The sequence below is a fragment of the Pygoscelis adeliae genome, unplaced genomic scaffold (genome assembly GCF_000699105.1).
Source record: "Pygoscelis adeliae isolate BGI_AS28 unplaced genomic scaffold, ASM69910v1 Scaffold114, whole genome shotgun sequence".
NCBI classification, from domain to species: domain Eukaryota; kingdom Metazoa; phylum Chordata; class Aves; order Sphenisciformes; family Spheniscidae; genus Pygoscelis; species Pygoscelis adeliae.
Genome location: NW_008824587.1, coordinates 4,063,841 through 4,086,239, shown reverse-complemented (window position 1 = coordinate 4,086,239; position 22,399 = coordinate 4,063,841). Strand labels below are relative to the sequence as shown.

The 22,399-nt window shown below is 39.9% G+C and overlaps 1 protein-coding gene across 4 annotated transcripts in view; it reads right to left on the bottom strand.

The window, feature by feature from the left end:
• Positions 1 to 22,399, bottom strand: part of FNBP1 (formin binding protein 1) — a 94,602-nt gene that overhangs the window by 63,979 nt on the left and 8,224 nt on the right. For all 4 annotated transcript variants that reach the window (XM_009322086.1, XM_009322087.1, XM_009322088.1 and 1 more), the window contains exons 2-4: positions 8,367 to 8,482; positions 3,295 to 3,351; positions 555 to 702 (exon numbers count right to left, since the gene is read on the bottom strand). In XM_009322086.1, the coding sequence (XP_009320361.1) occupies positions 555 to 702; positions 3,295 to 3,351; positions 8,367 to 8,482 (321 nt within the window). The remainder of the gene's footprint in view (positions 1 to 554; positions 703 to 3,294; positions 3,352 to 8,366; positions 8,483 to 22,399) is intronic.

Genomic DNA, 22,399 nt, shown 5'->3' with positions numbered 1-22,399 from the left:
GAACTACTAGCTAAAATAAAGTACTAACATAAAGCTCCTAGTTCTACCAGTCTTGAGGGACAACAGGTTGAAAACCAGATTCCCCACCATCACAAAACGAGACAGACCCCATATTTCTCATTACAATCATTTTTTTACAAAGTTCTGTTGACCAGATCTGGCAGAGAAGCAGGAAAATATGAACCGAGATCCTAATAATTCTTTCAATCCGTCTCAGTAATACAGTTTCTCTGTTTATTTCAAGCTTTACACAGTGCTGCTGGACTCTTCCCTAAACAAGCTTTTGGCTAACAGAGCCTTAAGCGCAGATGGGTCTCTGACCTTATTTAGCAGGGATTCTCCTGAAGGCATTGCTGTCTGATCTTATAACATTTGATTCAAATGGTTCAGTGACTTGGCCAGGGCACGTAACCCACTTTTTTAACGCTTGGTTCGTTAGCAAAGCTCACGTTTATTAACTACAAGTAAGTTTTGCTTAACATTGAACTCCCCTACCACTATTTATCTGTCTTAAACAGCAGTTAATTGTGAATAATAAAAAAATGTTCAATTACCGATTTCCTCTCTTGTTTCAGCTCCTGCACATAGCGTGTTAACTCTCCAGTGATAAGAGAGGTCATGTTCTCTGAAATGACCTCATGCTGTCCGGCATAGTCATTCATTTCATTTAAAGTGGCTAGGAAGGCTTTAGTTGATGTGTACCTGCAGAGGACAAAAACGCATTCTGCTTTTAGTCCCTTTCTTTTCAGAAAGACACACTGCAAAGGGAGATCGTATCCTTCTTAAGCATTTAGTATTGCTACACGAGACTGAATATGGTTTAGCACAGATTCACTTGAAGGAATTTCTCAAGAGGAAGCCTATCCCACACACACTGACAGTTGTCTGATAAATTAATCTCCATTTAGACAGTTTGACATTGGCTCTTAAAACATCACAGTTTTAGAGTGCCAGGTTTTTTTATCAGCACAGCTCTGAGACTTCACTATTCTAATCTCTATTCACCAAACATTTTAGTTACACTTTTTCAAGTCCTACAATTCAGTGCACAGTCATCAGTGTACTCTACCTGGCAAAATCCCGTCTAAGCAACCAACTTTTTGGCTGCGTAGTACAGAAAAGAAAACTTTTCGTGGTGTAAATTGGATTTAAATCAGCTATAGTTTATAAAGTTTTCAAAAATGATAGTGAGTTTACTAGCCAGGCGTTCACTGTCAACCCACATTTTTTAGTACCTTCCATCACAAGGTTTATTTTTCGTATAAAATAATCTCCAATACAACATTCCATGTATTATTAAAAGGAAGAAACAAACATCTGTGCACACAATTTCCAAACAGCAGATTATGTCACTAGCATATTCAGCACAGCGCCAACAGAGCTGCATTTAAATACCCCAGCTGGCTGTGCTGGTCAGCTGGAAAACAGCAGCTTTGAAGCACTGCACTTGTACATACTAGAAAAACTATTAATATTAAATGGTAGCGGTCTGCACTGATAACATCACCTAAAGGGTGAAAAAGCAAAGCAAAGAGGGAGAGATTTAGAGGAAATAGAGATAAGTGGTACAAGTAGAGATGAAAAAGGCATCAGAGAAAAAAACAAAAAAGAAACTAAAAAGAGAGACTAAAAATATAGTTCAATACAAGCAGCCACATTCACAGTCAAGCTGTGGTGCCTCGAAAGAAATCCCAGTTGCAAAAGACAGGATGAAAGCCACAGAACTACAGACTGATAAGCTTGAAAACAGATCATTTTTAGACAGGCTGTCTCAAAGCAGTGTCCGAGGCACCCAAAGGTCACATGACAAATCCCCAGACATTGTTTAGAGACATGAGGAAACTATACTGAGGTGAACACTGTATTTAAAAGGGCAAAGGATATGCAGGATCTTCTGTGCCACATCACATGAATCATTTAACTCCAATATCCTTTTCCAGCAATGAAAGATGTGTCAAAAAAGGTTGTAATAAACTCAAAATACCCATTTACGGTAAAGTTACCCAAAGGCAGATCTATTCCTAATCCGGGGTACAGACCAAAACAGCTGACATGCTGGTAACGCAAGCTTCCTTGGGTAAATACCAATATCTCAGAAAACAATAGCATAACTAACTGATTCCCAAACAATGTTAACTAAAAATAAATTAAAAAGAAAATTAAAAGGCTGTTATCTCTGTTAATATGAGCCACTGGAGTAGCTGTGCACAGCAGCTTGGGGGTCTGACCCAAAAGTCTAAATTAATATAATCATACAGTTGGACCCGTATCCAAACTCATTTGAAATGTTTCAAATTTCAAGGTCAAGGGTTTGAGTCTGCTGCTGGGCTCTCCAGAGGCAGAGCAGCCTCCCACAATACAAGGCTGCAGGGTCAGACTCTGCGATGCCTTCATGCAAAGCTGATGCATTACAAAACACTGACGTTGAGAAACTTCAGTCAGAGTGCTCTAAGGAAAAGGTTCTCGCTCTGGCTTACAGCCTGTCTGTTGGAAAGCTCCTCCTCTAGAAAGTTCTCTTTAAAGAATATCTTTAATCTCATCAAGGGCAGGAATGTTCTTAACGACGTGTGGTCTATCATCACCTGTATCCATGTCCACAGTGTCACTCAGTAAAAGAGCTGTGCCTTTGACGCTGCAGTCGCTATCTGCACTACATTAGTCCCCTGCCACCAGGGAGATACAGTCTGAATACGCGAGTCACCAGCAGACAGCTGAGGCCATGCAACGTCCTTCAACAGCAGCAAGTCATGCGTCAATCCATCGCGGGATACTGGGAGTACAAACTACATCATTCACCTTACTCTTCAAGAACCACTGGTTTCTCTGTGGTGTTATAACATTACCCCTTTAGTAAGTTACTAATCTGTGTTGTCAGTCCATTTGAGTAATTTAATACTTAGGCAGACTGCTTAAATTTCATGCTAAAATTAACAACTGTTTATCTTTCTGCTGAAAGCAGTTAAGAGTTTGGTCATTCACTTTAAAGAGCCAGGATCATACAGTCTGGCTTAAAGTTTTTAAGGTACATGAAAAAAACAAAACAAAAACCCCCAAACCAGACATCCAGAAACCATAACACATAAAGGGAACTGAGTAGTTACAGACCAAATTCAAACTTTGAAAATCTGCTCCTTGGTATCTACCACATAAGCCTGTTTCTACATCTATGATTTCTATACTCTTAACACTTGACTTTAAAATCTTTGGTTTACAAGCCAAATCCTAGCTGGTAACCCAAACATTTCCCCTTCCTCCATCAATGCATGCTCACTCAGCAGCAGATCATGAACATACCTGTATTCTTCCTCTTCTTTGGAGTTCTTTTTGGGTTGGTATTTCTTTGAAAGATTCCTAAAATTAAAAATACATATATATAAAAAATTAAATTTAAAATCTCCTTTACATTAACTGGATAATCTTTGCATGCACACACATTCTGTGGGGCTTCAGTTTTTATTTGCAGTGACTAGACACCTTTTCAGAAGTATGATTGCAATTAGGCTTTGATTGCGTTGTAGTAGCACTCAAAGAATGGGCCGCACAGTGCTTCAGTCTCTATAACCACAATAAAGTAGCAGATTCTGAACCTGAGAAGTTAATAAATTAAGGTCATGAAGTCAATACATCTGAGTTCTGGTTCTGTTGCTGCACAAGTCTCCTTCACCTATCTAAAGGAGAGACCCTTTTACAATAAAAACACTGGTCCTCAGACACACAGACATGCTTTACAAACTCCACCCAGTAGAAGGTGCTACTCCACATCCAAAGGTCAGTCAGCCCATTGAAGCACGATTTGCTGCAGATGACACTCACGGCCAGGCAAATTTGCCTGCCTTTAGCAGGATGCTTCCAAGGAGGAGAAAAATCTTCATAAAGCTGTGGGAAGCTGCACCGAGATGACAAAAGTGGGATCATTTTATGATTATCAACTGATGCTGGGAGAAATGTGAAATTTGATTATCCCGATTAGCACAGAAGCTTGCAGCTCTCGTTACCCCACATCCAACCAATGATTTAATTTTAAAATATTGATATGCTCTTCAAGTGATCGTATCTCGAATAAGAAATTTGAACATAACTGTGTTAAGCACATTTGACAGTTAGTATAGAGCTTTCATTGTCCTGAAAGCACTGACTCCAAGCCCCTACCCAGCAGCACATCGAGGGTTTATTGAACACACCTTGCTGATACTTGAAGCTCAACGTTGCACTGTAGCACAATACAACACCACACATCTTGTAAACAACGCAAACCAGAGAGCTGACAAATCCTACTTAGCAATTTTAAGACTTTTTCAGTGCTGCAGTACTGGGATCTCCTCTATTCTAAACTCAGCCCTATTACTACACGCCTTCCTGCAGCCTCTGCTACCCTACTGTGAAATGGAAGCCATTTGTTTTAGCTTTAAAAGGTTGTTTCAGCAATTAGGAATAACATACAAGTGGTATTGATGGGATCGTTGTCCAAAGGACTACCAAGTTTCATTGACCTATCTGTGCCAAACTCTTTGGAGGACTCCCAGAATGCATTTGGTTGAAAAGAAACTGCTTTTTTCAGAGGTGTAACCCACTCCCTGTTGCATGCTGGTTTTACTACTAACTGGGAGACAGCAGGGCCTCTTGTCTCACATTTCTTATTCCTTTTGTTCTCCTTAAGGAATTAAGAAGCATCTGCCCAAACAGAGTAGTAGCCAGAACCCTGGCAAATTCGCACAGACAAACGTGTTCTCAAAATTTAAGTATCCCTACTGGAAGGGATCCAAATGAGCATCTCCTTTCCAGTCTCTGCCTTCTCTGAAAAGAGGATGCTCTGAAACAATGAACTTTTCTCTAGTTCTGCGTACAGCAGCTTCAAGCAAAGAATACCAGCATGGCAAGAATTCTGCAAGCTGTTCTGCATGATTACAGTAAGTCTTACAGCACTCTTCGTACATGATGAGAATGCCTCACTCCAGACACCTGCTTAAAGAGGAAAGGAAAAACCACAAGAAAACATGCACAGAAAACTCCACTAATAAGGCATTTTCACACACACTCAAAATGCACATGTCCCTGCACTGTCACGCTGCCCAATTAATTCTGACATACAGAGCTACTGTCTTCTTATGAACTTTTAAAAGTGTAGAAATGCTACAGAGCTGGGGCAAAAAAATCCAGACAGTATGCTTTCACGGAAAAAAAAGATTCTGAAAGCATGTAACAAGGATTAGCATCTGAGTTAAACATTTTATTATTTTCTTTGTTCTTTATAAAGAACACATAAAATATAGAGTCTATAGATTTGAGTTTTTGCAATTCCCCCCCCCCTTCTTTAATCAAAAACATACGTAGGGTTTTAAACCAGGATACACACAAAAAAACCAGAAGTAATACTGAATCCAGAAGTGATACTGAATCTAGTAAGAATCAATACGACTCTCACACGTTGAAGTTCAGTGTGCAATCATTCAGTGTCACGACCAGAACACCAGCGCTTCCCAGGTTCAAGCTCATGAAGCAATGACACCTTCAGAGCTAACTGGAGGGAACTAAAACACAAGAACAAATAGCAGCAGCAAAACAGCAGTTCTGGAAAAATTCTGTGCTAGCCTGTGCACCTGTCTCCAATTCACATTTCTATTTGCCTGTCACACTGCATCATTTTTTTCCACCTTTCCAGCTTGTTTCTCTGCTCCCTTATTTCCACTTCTTTGATATCTTGCTCCTTCTCTCACATTTATCATCCATCAGAGCTTCCTGATTTTCAGATTAACCTGATATCTTAAGCATTCTTTCTTCCAATACGTCTTCCTCAAGGCTATCTATCCATCCATCCATCATCACATCAGGCAAGGCTTTTGACACACTTTTTGATGCTCAAAGTGTGTGCGCTGTAAGGTCACGTGAATGCTCTACCCTAACTTCTGCATCCCTTCCTTCCCAGCCTAGTTTAATGACTCAACAATTATAAAGAAAACAATCATGTCAAATCTGAACTGGACTCTCAAACCAGGACTGATTGTAGATGGTACAAGCAGGCCTTGAACAGTGCAGGCACAACGTAGAAGGTATGTGACATTGGGGAGCTTCTTCCACTGATGGAACCAGATAAATTTGATGCATCCTGAAAGTATGTAGATCTAATTTAACACTTTAAAACAAATATATTACATATATAGCTGCAGAATTATGAAGAGGAAGGAAAGAAACGTTTTTAAATAGAAGACAAACTTCAACAGATGACCAGGCTGAGATGTAGATAGTCAGACAGGAAGAATAGCTAGCTAGGGAACCCAGAGACCAAGCAGAAAACACAAGTTTCACGAAAGAAGAAAAAGCTCAGCAGCTTTACTTACACTATAAATAAAACTTTGAGTTAAATCCACAGGAGTATCTTGTGTTAACTTGTCCCTTTTTAATAGTATGTCTGCACGTTATGACATGCAGTGATTGCTGCAGCCCTTTTACACCACATGGATGTGATATAAGAAAGGTTTGCGTCAGGCTTGAGGAGGCTCATTAAAAAAAAAAATCATGCATCTGCTTTTAATGTCCAGCACTGTTTTAGCTCAACATTTGACAAGTCTACATTTTTATTTTTTCTTTTATATCTCTAACTTCTTAGATGACTCCAAACAGCATTGTGTTTAAGAGTCCTCAGGGATGAATGTATTTATCCTCAAATCATACCCATGGGTCAGGGAGACAAATGCAGCTATGCATGGAGAATTAAAATACAGAGAGAAGAAACAAATTGACCAAGTTTGTTTTGGAAGTCTAGGACAGAATAAGAAATAAAACTCATGAGTTCAGTTTCGAGATAGTCACAGGTAAAACTATCTCCCACTTTCCTTAAACATTTGGTTGTGTGTTTATTTTCATAATTATGCTCTTTACACCTGAAATTTGTCATCCTAAGAAATTCACTTATTTCTAGTCTAGTGTGTGATTCTTCATAAGACAGGCCTGCTCACAGAGATACTCTGCTGGGGTTTCCCAGTCCAGTCATACTCCTTCTTCCAGCTCATTTCACCTCTGTAATTCAATCTCCTCTCATCTCCATGGGACGTGAGCAATTTGTTCCTGCACAAGTCATTTTCTATTTCCTGCTTGTCTATAGCAGAAACCCTGGGGAATCCTTGTGGCATTCCCCCGAGAAAGCACATAACTATAAAGACAGGGGTTTTATCAGCTAACAGCTCCTTGTAAATAACAGGCCATTGTGCATCTCAAATCCATTCTAACACAAACATCAAAGATTCTGGGCGATTTATTTTTTTTTTAATAGACATTGTGCTTTAGATATATACAGATCAACTAGAACCTCAGATCTCAATCTCTATAAATACTGAGAAGATGGAAGGGGTTCTAACATGTATTATAGTCATGGAAAAAAAAAGGTATGGATTTACTGGAGGGGTTAGGAAGGATTAGTCCTGTACTCCCCTCCCCAGTTAGCTCCACCACTTCCAGTTTATCACTCTGGACACTAGTGACTGCCAACGATATTGCACCACAGCCTCTCTCGGCCGCAGAAGGACTGCCTGTGTATTGTACTCCCCTCTAACCCCTGTTCACCTCTCATTTTTTCTATGCTACTGGGAAAAGCAAGGTAAGAGCTACTCATTGTGGGAGTGTTCTTAGTACCTCTTCCCCATTTACACTGGATCTGACCTCAAGGAATATGTTTTCTGGGTCTGGTTCACATACACTCATCTCTTCAACTACAACCTGATGGTCGAAGCAGACATGTAGAAAGTACCTAGCAGGAATTTCCAGTAATTTAGCTACTTGAGATAAATTCACAGAATCTCTGCTCTGTTCAGGAGACACATCACAAGAACAGTGGCAAGATCGTAAGACACTCAAAAGTTCAAATCTCAGGCTGCAACCTGGCTAACTACACAGACGAAATTTCCAAGGGCTGAGACTGACTTTCTGACCTGCAGTTTCTCCAACACACGTTCAAAAAGAGCCTGTCTTATGAAAAGAAACCCTAAACTTTGCCTTACAACAAATTATCATTATTCTGCTGAATTCTTAAACCCTTCAGCATTTACGCGCAGCAGTCCTAATTTCATGGAAAACATTACAATGCTATCCTCAAAGCCTGAGCCATTACTCATGCATAAATCGTGAGTAAGCCCTAGTATGCTACTCAGTCACCTAAATAACCTTTCTTTTTGCAAAGCATATGATTTTTACCAGAGACAATAAAACAGTATTGTAAATTGACTTTAGCTTTCCATTCTCCAAGTTAAAGCTATTCTCTAAAAGCCATTATTATAAACCAAACAAATTACCACCACTGAAACAGTAAACTTACAGATGATTACAGGCTCTGAACAGATGCAACTCAAAGTCCAGGACTTTACGTATCAACTTACCTAAGTTGCTTTGCATAGCTGAGTTCAATCTCTGTTCTTTCTTTTACAAACTTGATGTATTTTTCCAGAACATCAATACCCCATTGCGTGTGTTTTTCTAAGTTGTCAAACTGGTCCTGCAATGAATCAAAAAAATAGTTTCGTCTCGTTGAACACAGAGATAACTAAAAATAATTTCCAAAGTGCTTATCACCATAAAGAAAGTGTTATTAATATTTTCCATTACCACAGTTAGACATTTTTGTAGCAACACAGCTTTTTAAATCGATGGAAATCTGTCTTTTAACACGAGACAGATTCAGTACTATTCTTCATTCCTCATTTCTGAATCAGTTTCATTTCAGAAGTCCTGGCAATTCTACTGAATACAATTTTCTAATATAAATACATACTTAGACAAAGGATAGGAAATGGATATTCTTGCCAGTACTTTATTTTACTCTGAAAAGTTCATAGAAGTTCCATGAATTTGAGGTCTACTCCTAATTAATAATTCTGATTTTAGTCTGAAAAATATATTTATACAGCTCTGTCAGTGTTGTGAATTTAAAATATCATTTAGAACACCTAACAATCTTTTTACAGAACAGATTTTACTTCCCCTATAGCCTGTTTTGTTCTAAAACAGAAGATGCCACACAAATTGACATTAGCTATGTTTACAGTTAAGTTTTCTTGTCTACCTCCATTTATATACAGATGCTACTTTGTTCTTCAAATATTGTTGCCCTCAAAAACAGTCACACATGTTTTCAATAAAATCTTTTTCAATCAAGAACATTCCACAAGTCAGTTTGGGATTTGCAAATGCCAAGAGAAATTAAGCAACTTTAAATCCAAATTAATTATCCAAGCCAGCTTATTACTGTCTGCAGATTTAACCTAAAATTACCTTATTTTTTAAAATTTGGTTACTTCAACAACACTCAAATTCCATAATCATCCATTCCACACAGCACTTCAGAAGTTAATGTTTCTACAAGACTTGAAAAATATTTTTTAAACTATGATACACTGAATAATTATCCTGACAGAAACACAGTGTAAATAAGATCTTTAATATCAGCCTGACTTATTTGGCATCAGGTTCCATTATGTTTTACATGGAAAATAGAGAATAAGTTTGTACATTTTCAGTACAAAGGTTAGATTTACAACATTTTCCAAAAAAATTGTACACAGCAATAGATTTGGGTCAGATGCTTAGCTGCCACAATTAGAGTTTCTGACAGAAGTGATGCTTCTTTTTATCTGCCAAAGGTTTGGTCTTGCGATTTTCAGTTTGTAGAGCTATCATCAAATGTTATCGAAGCAATATAAGCCCACTTCCTTAGATGCACAGAGTAGAAAAATAACAAAACTACTACAAAGCCTAGTTTATGCATATGTTGCTTTTAAGCAAATACCACTTTCTGCTTTGTGGCATATCTGGCTCTGACAGTAAGTTAGATCAGCATCAGGAGAAATTCTTCCAGCATTGAACAAAACAGTTATGTACACAGAAGCTGCTACCTGCTAACAAAACTGCTTTAACTGTATTTTGAAGGGGAGAATTAGAAACCATGTTAGAGGAGGAAATCTGCAAAACCCTAGCAAGAAGCAAGTTAAAACAGCAGGTAATATGCATGGAATAGTACACACTGGGTTTGTGTATCTGCGTATTTGCTCTGGTTTAGCATAAGGTACTATTTTAAACCAATTCAGCCAAACCAGACTAGGCTTCAGTTTAAATTATGTCAGTATTAGTCAATCAAAGAGGCACTGGGGGGAGAACAGCAAAAGGGCAATAGTCTAAAGTTACAAAAATAGTAAAGAACTTCTAAGCCCCATGCTTCAGGAACTAAGAAAAAGTGGTTAAGGGCAACTGAAGAAAAAAAAACCCTACAAACTACACAGAATAAAAGCCTAACTTCCAGCAATATACGTCGCCCTTAAACCAGTATAACATCATTCACTCAAAAAGAGGATGTACGTGTTCTGCAGAAAGGGAAGACGTGTACGAAGCCAGTACATATTTGCATATAGACAAATCCTTATTTCAGACAATTTCACAGCTGGGGAGAATACAAAGATGACATGGGTAACATCACGGAGCTCTCCTCCTCCCGAGGGCTCAGATCAGGAAGAAACATGGTGTGCTGTCTGGATTACAACGCCAGCACAACGAGGCAGCTTCTGCTCTGCTTCAAATATACAACCTCTACATCTCTCAGATTATGCTGGCGTCAAGAAAGTAGTGCAAACATGGCCTTTTTCAGGTTTCTGATAAAGAGGTCTTGTAGCTATCCCACACTTTGCTCTTCCACAATTTACATTATTTAACATAAACACATGCATATAAAATAAATACCCCACAAGGCAGTCCATTACTCACAAGTTTACATGCATTCACACACACTCCCAACTTTGAGAAGGGAAATCTCCAGGAGGGAAATCCACTCCCTAATCCCTGTAAGCAAATTAAACCACCCTTATCATATACCGTGCTAGTAGCAAGAAACTAACTTAGCATCCTACTGTAACCCTATTCAAAGAGGAAAGGTCATGGTTTCCCATAGGAAACAATGGCTTTCAAGGAGACCCTACCCTTCGAGAGAATTCAGACTGCTGACTGCACAGAAAGATAGAGCAGGTTCACCCTGGAAAGGCAATCTTGGTGGTGGCTTGTTCAAAGCTCTTCCACCACCATCAGCACCACCCCGACTCAATTCTCAGAGCATCATTTAGATCAAAGTATGAATAAAAACCTGAAAATGGCTCCAGGTAGCTGCCTCAGTTTGGTCTGTTATCCCATAGATGGATCTGCTGGACTGTTTCCGTGGCCTCACTATGTCAAGTTTGGTGAAAGAAAACTCCATGATGTGCAGTGTAAAGGCAAATACACTGCAGCACAGCTGTCAGACCAACTGTGTGAAGGTGCTAACTTTATCAGTAGAAAGTGAGCAGACACACTTGTCCTGCGCCAAGCCGTAACCAGAAGAACCTCAAGCAGATAGATAAACTACAAGCACTGACCTCCGCTATCAAGAAGCAAGGGAAGGTGAAATTTAGCTTTCTGCAGACTTTGCTGAAGAGAAGAGTTTCTGTTCTTTTCTGGGCATGGAACAGTTTTGGCCCGAGTGCCATTTCACTAAGCAGCCAACACCCCACAACAGTGTGTTACACTGGGTTCATGTATTCCATTATCCATTCTCTTTTCTGTGTTCCTTAAGGACCAAAGAAGTCAGTAAAATTGGCAACATCATCACTTGCTGAGCATGAGATTCCAAAGGAAAGGCAGTGCAGCCAGAGGGACCTAACACAGATGTGTCCTCCTCATTTCATGGATCTGCTCAGCAAGCTGAAGGTTGGCAAAGGCTCTGTGTTAGAGCTAAGGAATCGTACAGATGACAGAGTACACAGAATGCTTTGATCGTAAAACATAACCTTTAATTCATGGAATCCCGAAGTCCAGGGATACATGCAATCAATGCAAAAACAGAACTTCTAAAAAGGAGATTCTTGAGACTAGTTATCAACAGGGTCATCCCTTCAAACAATCAACACATAAAGTTTTTTTTTTTTAAATTGATTTAGTATTTCCAAAGTTTATTACAAAAATGCATTATCACATGGAATCTGAAAAGTTTAAAAAAATCTCAACTATTCAGTAGCAAATTTGGTCTAATTTTAGTATCTCTAACAATGAGATTTTCACACTTCTCCATAATAGACTGCATCCCATAAAAGATTTCCCAGAAGCAGACTGCTAGAAAAGTAACTTCTTCAAAAGACTCCCAAACTCCAGTACTATGTTTCATTTCAGTTTTCACTGCACTCCAGAATAATTTTATAGCTTAAAACAAGCTCTTCATAGTAATTAATCCCAGCAAAAAAGATCTCACGAAGAGGGCAACGCCATCAGTAAATTAGCTAGTAGTTCGGTTAACTTAAGCACTTGTAACACCGGGTGTAAGAAGCTTCTCATAGTCAAACAGTAAAACTCAGAAGGTGGTTTTCAAACACAAAGATCAAAGCATCAGTGTCACACTGAAAGCCAGCAAGAAGCTGGTGGCTGGGGAAGCATCTACCGTACAAAAAGAAGCAAGAGTGCAGCTTGTAAGGATTTATCTTGTCTCTGCTCTGAAGGAACTTGGCTTTACAACCAGGAGAAGTCTCATCAGAGCAGCACACGGTTTCAGCACAAAGCCCACCATCCCTGCCAGTGACTGGATCCACGTTTAGCAGATAAAGCGTGCCACTACAGCTGTGCAGGTTTGGTCATCAGCTGGAAGTTGGCTCAGATACCTCCACATGAGCCGCTCTTTCAGCTTTTCATTTCAATGGACATCTTCTCCTCTGTTTGTTTTTGCAGCCTCCTCACCCTTCCAGTTAGGGATAACATTAGAAAACAAATTCCACAAGGCTTTAGCATTCTTCAAGAAAAGCAAGAAAACAAGACAAGAAGCATAATGCAGTGTTCAGTGAGAATGCTCCCACCAGACCATGGCGGGGGGGGGGGAGAGGTCACTTTGCACCTGTTTTCTCTGAAAAAGAAACACCAAAACATTTTCTAGAAGCATTCACTACTTTCCTCCGACTCAGGGACTGGTTTACATACAAGAACACTCTTGAGCAAAATACTGCACTGACAATGAGTCGAGGACCTCAGCAGGCTCCCACCACAGCGTCACGTAATTGTCTATGTCCTTTGGCCTTCCAACCTGCCAAATCTCATGTTCTCTCATTTTCAAGTCCCTATACTTACTTATTGTGATATCAACAGCTTATTAATTAATCTTGATTGACAATCAAGATATGCACATAATTAAACTACTCACACAGCTGTAACTTAGTCCTCTATCAGATCCCACCAGCTTCCCAATGACAGCAACACATGCCAGTACAAACATTTCATGCCTTCCCCAAGCGATGGAGGAGTTTGAATATACGAGCTGACCCACCGGACTTCACACGGGTGAGAAAGCAGAGCCTCTGCTGCAAGCTGTTTGAAACAAACAGCATCTTCATAGTTGTTCAGAGCCTAACGCATTCTTGAGCACGCACACAAAAATTAAGGCTCAAAAGAGGAAAAGAGAACTTTAGTCATTAACTTGCATGGGAATTGCACATCCAAATACGCAGAACGCTTTGAAAATTTTATCCCTAAGGCAAACCGTGTTTCTAACTTCACTCCTGTTTCCATTAATTCTCTCCCGGTATTTTTACCGCTGCCCAAATAACCTCACATTCATGCATTCTTTCTGAAACTCGGCTGCATGCTTGTTACACTGACAATGCTTAAAATGGAAATAGTGCTGCCTATTTGCTTTTCCTCATTTTAACGGCTACTTTGAGAAGTGAGGGGATTTGACAGCTTAAACTGTTCTCCTGAAGTCACATTCCCCAACTATGGAAAGTATTTTGGGAAGAAGAAATTTAGCTATTAAAAAAAAAGCTTTCTTCCCATTTCTAAGCCACATAACATGGAGTACAACCAATTATTGAGCAATAAAAAAAGCATTATTCATGTGGTCTTTGAAGATCAGCTCAGTAAGGTATTCCTTCCTCTTTCAAGAGTGCTTCCATCTATTGCAAAATAGTTCAACACAAGGCTTGTTCAGATCCAGTGATGGATGGGAACTTAATTTGCCACCAAGGGGCTTCAGCATTAACATCTACTGAAATAGAGGGGGTGTCCTCACTCTTCTCTTGAGTTACAGTCTCTGCCTCTCTGCAGCCAGACAACACTCACTCAGGTCACTGTACTCCCCGTACACGCTTTTCACAAACAGAAAGGCTGATGAGTCCAACTCCATCATACAGCTAGGCCAGAAGTCCTGGGAACTCTATTTGTTTTCAAGTGTGAACAAAACATAAGATTCTGGGAGACTTCACCAACTAATTCTGCAATTTTAATTATCGTGTTAAACCTGCTCAGCTTCGACTTAGGTGGCAGTGTTTACTAAACCAGTAACCAGGCTGAACTGTCACTCTTTCTGCTATTTTCACAGATAGTGGTGCCCGAGCGTGAAATTAAGAAGAATGCTACTACAGAGACAAGCAGTGAAGAAAGAGTATGCTGAAAATTGAGAGCTATTTAACAGAAAAACAAAGCCTTTAGCATGTTTTAACATTTAGCATGTTCCTCCTATCATTCTAATCCGGCAACATAATAAAAGACCCATGATTCTTAAACGTTAAGAATATTTGAAGACTTTCTACTGCCTCACTCTCCAGGGAGTTCAATTCCGTTTCCTCCCAAAATTACTTGTTTATCCACTGACCTAAAAAAACAAGTAGGAATAGGGGAATTAAACACTAATTTTCAGCTCTGATTCATACCTTCTCCTCCCACATCCCTCTTTTTTTTTTTTTTTAAACAGTCTCACCCATTTCCATAGGCAAAAAGGAATTAAAGTGAAGATCAAGAATACATTACAGTGTTCAAATTCTAAATTACTTTTTTAGATTCCGTGGTTTAAAAACTCTGAATTATAAAAATAATTAACAAGATGATGAGACCTTCACAGGCTCGGTTAAGTCCCATATGGCACTATAGTGCTAGCAGAATACAACAGAATTCAGATCACAGATCCTCGGAGACCTACAATAAAGCTATATGCAAATGTTAACAGTCTTCAGGCAAATTAATAATGAAAGAAAATGCATAAAGTACACGCTACCACTGCAAGAGCCTTCCAGAAAACAGAGATGAGCAGAAAATACGAAAGCACTTCAGCATCTGTTGACTCGGCAACTACTGATGAGAGACAACTTCCCACACAAAACTTGTCAGCTATAGTCAGTGAAATCCTCAGTTAATGACAGCTAAACAAACATCCGTGTTTACACATGTTAAGTATGAAATGCAGTACAGGACACTAACCTTTTGCTTCACGCAGCACAGACAAGGAGGACTAATAGCACCGTGGAAGGCATACCGATGGGACAGGGAGACCATCTCTTTTTGGTTTACATTCAAATGATGCTGTGGCTTTACCAGTTGTTTTATGAATCCACCCTTCCATTACCCCCGTATATACAGTTCTGGTTCACAAAACTATTTATGATCAGGTGCATTTTTCATGCAGATTTCCTATTCATCCACGTGTTCAATTTCATTTTACCCTTTAAGTATTAATAAATTCTTCCTGACCTTTTACCTTAAACAGGCATATTTCCGCTCAAACTGAATAACAAATACCCCTGAAAAAAATCCACGTTACTTTCCCACCTCCATTTTCCCTTCATCGCCATCCCTTAAACTCATTTTTCCATAAAGCCCAAAAGGTTTTTAACTATTCTTTCATCTCTTCTGATTCACCTCAGAACTTGATCTACTTAGGAGAAAACAGAAACAAAAATAAGATTCTTTGCTGCATCATTAGGCAGCTGAGTGCACTTCAAACTTGGGGGGAGGGGGAAAATCCCAGAAATCAAGAGTGGAAATGGACTATGTTTTATGTTGAAATATCTTTTATGTTGCTAGATAAACTCACCTCTAGTTGTCCTACTTGTTCTAATAAACATTATGGATTAAGCATGGTCTATATTTCAGCCTTGAAATGCTTACTCTTCAGCATTTTGCTGAAGCTGTAAAGCAAAATAAGTTTTAGTGTTTATGCCAATTTTAATTTGGATTTAAAATAATGTTGCCCCAGTATAATAGCAAGGCCCTTTGCACAAAGGGTAGCAACAGGGAGTGACCCTCTTAATTGCACCTGAGACCAGCCACACTCATCCCCACCCAGAAAACCACCTTCCACAAACTCAAGAGTGACCCCTCCTGCTAATTAAGCAGAAGTGCTGTCTCACAGGCAGGTTTCGGCCATACCCTAACCCTGCCTTGATGGAAACTTGACTGAAGTTAAACAAGAAGTGCTTCTGAAAAAAAGCCGCCTGAGCATATGGCACAGAGGCCAGCACCTGGAGAACAAAACGAATATTTCAGCCACACTGAGGCAAGGCCAGTTCTGGGAGCACAACCAGATCATCAGGGTTGACAAGGAACAAATTAAATTGCAACGTCTAACAAAGACCCACCTACAGTAAAGCTGCTGTACATCCCCCACTAACTAAAACGCTGAGCTTGTCTTCACACCAGTGTAGCTTACAACCTTGCTGTAGAGAAGGTGATGGACAACACCAGACTCTAAAACACAGTAGTAGGCTACAGAGAGCACAACAACGAACTGCAGTGCAAAGCCAACTAGCGAGCTTTGAAAGCAGGGAAGGGAGGGAGAGCGACTCCCTCTGCAGCAGCACAGAGCATCAGGTCAGCAACAAGACACCCCTGCCTGCCTGACAGGTCACCGGGAACACAGCCCGAGCACTCACATTGGTGACCCACTTTAACACCTATTATGGAAGCCTTGCAAAACCTGGCACGTGGTTCACAGAAGGACACTTCCCTGTGTGAGTACAACCAGTGTCATCAACTGCCAAGACATTCACACACACTCTCAACGTCTAAGTTCTCTCCACTGACAGCTTAAACCGTGAACTGAAACTACTCCTTCCTGCAGCAGTCAGAAGCCTCCGAGTCACTGCTGCTGCCCAGCCACGGGTGCAGGAGCAGTGGAGCTCCAGAAGGAGCAGGTGCTCCTACAAGAAACCTCCTGGTCTTGGCTGCAGGGGCTGCTCTTATCACTACAGCAAACAGCCTTCCTCTCCTGAGCCCACACCTATTAGACCCCCAAACCCTCCACCTCTGCCATCCTGGTGTCAAACCAAGCCTTCTCCTCCCCCTTAGCCTCTTGTATCCTACAAAGGATGTGGTAAAGCAGAACTTGTGGTCCCTCTATAGCAACAGGGCAAGTAACGGTGCTAACACAGCAGCCAGGAAGGAAGGTGAGAGAGCATGTGCCATAGAGAGAGGATGTGGTTGCTGGTACTGCAGCAGCTTAAAAAGATGCTGCGAGAGGTAAGACAACAGAGAGGAATGATTAATTCTGTGGAGTGGGAAGGCAGGAGGATGTGAACAGCTCAGCTGGAGCAGGACAGAGCTGATGAGCAGTAGGTGATGAAAAACAGCAACTGAATCAAAGGATACTGGATAGTTAAGGACAATAAGATGGCCCTTTTGCAGGCAAAAGGCTAATGGGAATCCTGGTTTTCTTGGAACAAGGGAGATTTTGATATGAAATTATGTAGGTTACATGCCCTGGATGGCACACGTGGCAGAACATAAGTCCATCTAGTATAGAGCATTATATAGGTGCTGTTTCATTTTCATTCAAACAATTACCTGAAAAGGCCATACAGAGGCATTAGAGACTTGACACAAGTCACCTGCTGTTATCAGTGGGAGATGCTTCTAAGAAAGCTGTGTAACATCTCTTGAAAGAGGAAACGTGCATCTTAGAGGTGTCAATTTCATGCTCTTGAAAATTATTATTACAGCTTTCTTCAAGTAAGGAAAAGGTAAGGCTCGAAAAACATTGTTTGTGATGTCCAAGAATACTTTTCATAGATGGCCATGCTGCAGCAGCAATTCATTTCCTTCAAATAAGTTTATACATTTTGAGGTTTGAGGCACTGCATGACTTCACCACAATGAGAACCATCTGTCATAAGCAGACCATTCAGAAATGAACACTTCTTTTCAAGCATATAATTCTGCCTATAAAATACATGCAAAAAACCCCAGAATGGGACACAGTCTTGTTTCCAAATACATTGTAATGTGCAAATTACAACCCAGTATATAAGAAAGCTCTTAAAGAGCAAGATAATAACAGAGAAACCCCAACTAATGCCAGATGTAAGGTCAGAAATACCAACTATTTTTATTGAAGGACTGAGTGCATTTCAACCTTTTTCTGTACATGTTCAGTTATTTAAACTGAAGACAAACATGCACATGCTGCTTCTCCTTTTGGTGATACCAGCACAATTCAACTGATTTAAGTGAACTTATTCCTACTAGGTATGGGGATAAGCAGCAGAATCTAGATGTTAAAATCCAGAATCATTAGCTAAGCAAAAGCTAAGCAAAGGCTTGTAACTACTAAAATCTACTGGGGCCCAGAGAGATGATGCATCTCTACCATTAGTGCTAATGATACCCACAAAACTCATTTAGAAAACAAAGAAACAAAACAAAGCAACGCTAACCTCTTCCTTCTGCTCATCTTGGGGGAAATAGGAATGGGACAAGGATTTGGTTTTTGCTGACAGTATCCAGAGCTGCAGACTGAAAGCTGCAACGACCCACAGGGATTCACTGTTCTGTGCTTTATAAACAAGAGCTTTGAAAATGAGCAGATTCTGGTGTGTATCCCTCTGCTGCTGGGATGGTATAAATCATGAGCTGCAGCAGAGCTCCAGATCTGAGCTGCCTCCCTCAGGAGTTGCAGCATGGTAACAATGCTAAATATATGTTGTTGTTGTTCCAGTAAGGTTTTTCAGTTGACAATGTTGCAACTTTTCACTGTTCCCCAGCACCATCCCACTTCCCTGACTTAATACACACCCATTCTTTTATTCTGAAATAATTTGAACAAATGTAATTTTAGAACTAATTCCCAGTAAACCTTTTGGTGCCTGGCTACATCTCTGTACTAACTGTTGACTGATTTTCATCCTCTTTTTTTCCATTCTGTGAAGCTCTCCCTTAATAATACCAGCTGTTAAAACAAAGATCAACAAGATCTCTTGCCCACACAGTTTCCCCTTTGGGCAGCTGTGTACTAATTATTAAAAATGAACCACACTGTTCCTGCTTATTGCATGGATAACTACAATAGAAAAACAAACAAGCCTGCTGATCCACTTAAAAGACGACACACACAAAAGAGGCGATTCTGCCCTCTTACCCAAAACCATACCGAGTTACAATAGTAGGATCTTATCCACAAGAACAATACTTCAAACTGCAGTAGTCTGTGGGAATGTGTTTTGGGGAAACTAGTTTTTTGCCCAACTTCTTCGTAAACCAATGCCATACAGGATTCATCATGTAGAATATCCGAGCTGTTCTATGCATCTTCAAAGTACACGATTTTGTTGTTAATATCACACCTTTTCAAATACGATACTGCTCTAAGCACGCAGCTGGAGTTTAGGAACTCCTGAATTTCAGTCCCATTCTGTTGAATTATTTGGAGCAGTAATATTTGGGTGAGGGGTTTTTTTGTTTGGTTTTGGGGGGATTTAATTTGATTATTTTTATATAACCACTTTCAAAAAAAAAAAATCAGTGACATTGTTAAACTTCGCAAAATAAGAGTCCTTGATCTCCCTCTATCTAAATGTAGCCCATATGGGCTACATTTAAAAAAAAAAAAGTAAAGGCCTCGCCAGGTATCCCTGGTATTCTCAATAGCAAAACTTCTGATCTTCTAATCTCCATTAAATAAATCACCTGTCAGGTGTAGAATGGAGCATGTGTGCGAATCTCTTTTCTACACAGATGCTAATGCAAAGATGTATTTATTAAACAGAAGAGAACAGCCTTTACTCCCCTGACTCATTTTCACCTCCTCCTCTAGCTGTGAAGCACTCAGAATTGACTACCCAACTCCACTGCAGGCATGGTGTTCTTACGGGATGTTCATGCAGATGCTTGGAAAAGAAAAATGTTGTAAAAGTCACTGTAATTATGCTTACCTGGAGGCTGCATCCTAGAATCACTGGAGCAAGGGCAATACCTAGGGTCAAAAAATAAGCTCCCCCCCAAGCATGTCTAAAGCCCTTCCCTAAAGTTCCAATGAAAAGTGAACATCTGTAAACTGACTGTTCCCTCCTCTCTTTTCCAAATTAAATGGAACTAACAGCTGAAAAAGACTAAGTACTCCTTTGCAGATGGGGTTCAAAAAGCATTTAATATCTTAAATACCATGACATTACAAATACACTCCTAGATTTTCCAAGGGCCACTTCACACTCAGGACCAAATAAGATTACTGCTATGCCTTAAGTATTTCTATCTGCCATTGCATTCCATTTTTAACCCAGAAATTAGATTTGGTGCTTCTGCTCTGGTCCAAGAAATAGTTAAGTTTCTGAAACAGGAGACTTCTCAGAGAGATATATACGATTCAGGAAATCTAATGCAATAGATAGGACAGTGTCGTTCTGAGTATGTAGCATTTTAAATGTCTGCAAACATAGGCATAAGTTCAACTTAAATTTTAAACAAAGTTGATCACGTCAAAATTTGTTAACAAACTCTGTTCAAAGTGCATTTCATAATTCAGCATTATCCACTCATACACCTCACTCTGTGTTGCGTATGCAACACTGGCAAAAAAATAATTAATTATGGAACTAGGCCAGAAAGAGAAAATAAGCAAAGAGCTGAAGAAGCTGAAAAGACACTATTCCTTAAATCCACCTATTGGGGTTTGTCACACAGCTTTTTTACTACAGTAAGACCCAACTCTTCCTACAGCTATGAAAATGGCAACCAAGACATTCAGCTAGCATCCTGTCAAATATTTTCCTATTACCTTTCTCACCTCAGCTTTTCAGCTGATAAATGCTTCAGAAAAGGGACTAACCCCTGCTGCATTTGCACACACTCTGCAGTACTTTGTAGAGTGAGGCCATTTGTCTTGATTTTGACCACAACTTTTTTTCAGACTGATCCCACTTGCATAAAATACTCAAACTTTAAGTTGAACCTTGCCATGCCTCTTCTCTGCAAAAGATGTTATCACCTGGACAGCCACAGAATTAATCTACGATTAACAAAATAACATATGGTCAAACCAAAACTAATGTGGCAACTGTACTGCTGACACATTTTACTAGGGATCAGAAACATCCACCTATGCATCAAAGCATATATTGCTATCAATAAACAAGGATTCTCTAATAACTTAAGCTTCTTTTTCTTTGGAGGGAGAAAGCATATACTCATATTCTCGCCTGCTCAGTTCTATTCCATTTCTATAAAGTTTATCCTCAGGTAACAACTCCCATTAATTATCATGTGAACTCATGTTAAATCAAAGTCTAAATCTGAGGAAAAGTAATCGCATTTCCCTTAACCAAATAATCACTGTATAAAGCCTTTCTGAAACACCACTGGGTCCCATCCCGTCCCCCCCCAACAGAAACCTCTCTCAGTTCTCAGTAATAAGATCGCAGCAAAAATAAATGAATGCCTCAAAGTAGGTGGAATAAAGAAGGGGAAATATTGTGCAAAATGCTGACCCACCAAAAGCACACAAAGCATTTGTTCAGTAGTGACAACGAATAATTTAATCTGAGGCAAATTACCAAACAAACATCAATTAAATTACAAGCTAGAATACAAGAGAAGGTTCTCCCACACACATTTCAGGTTTGCAGAGTCAATAGAGCAGCACGCACACAGCCAAGCACAATGCTCTGTGGATTGTGACGGAGCCACCCCAGCTACTCATTCAAGGATACTTGAGATTCTCCACAGGACATGAGACAATTACAAGCATCTAAAGAGAAAGAGGTAAATTTAACTCCATCACACTAAACAAACATTCATACAAGAAGAATAAAGAGATCATGTGTCACCAAGCTTTGTAAAATGGGAAGAAATCATTGTTTCCTACCCTATAAACATTACATTCATGAAACATACAGAACTGGAGTTTTATAACACAATTATCTCTACTATCCACAAATTTTAAGTGCCCAGCCACCTGATCAGAGAGCATTTGAAGCAAGTTCCTCAGCAAAGACCCTCCAGCTCTGACAGCAGCCCCGTTGTGCTAAGTGCTGCCTATACACTAACAGATCTGAAATCGGGACCAGTTCAGAGAAATCAGAGACAAGCAGGGAACCACAGTGCAGCGAGAAGACACAGCGGTTTGCCGACCGTCCCACAAAGATGCTGTAGTAAGGCCACATTCTGAGCCCAAACAGGCAAAGCTCAAGTTCAGTGTGCTAACTATACCATGCTAACCAAGATAACCTAAAATTGCAGTTTCTAGAAAGTAGGGCATCTACTGACTGACTGTACAAACCTTCTAGCCTGGCTCCCTACAAAGCCTCTGGCCTCTCAAAGTAAAATAGTCGGAACATTTTATGGAAACAAATCAACAATTACATTCTCTTTTGACTAA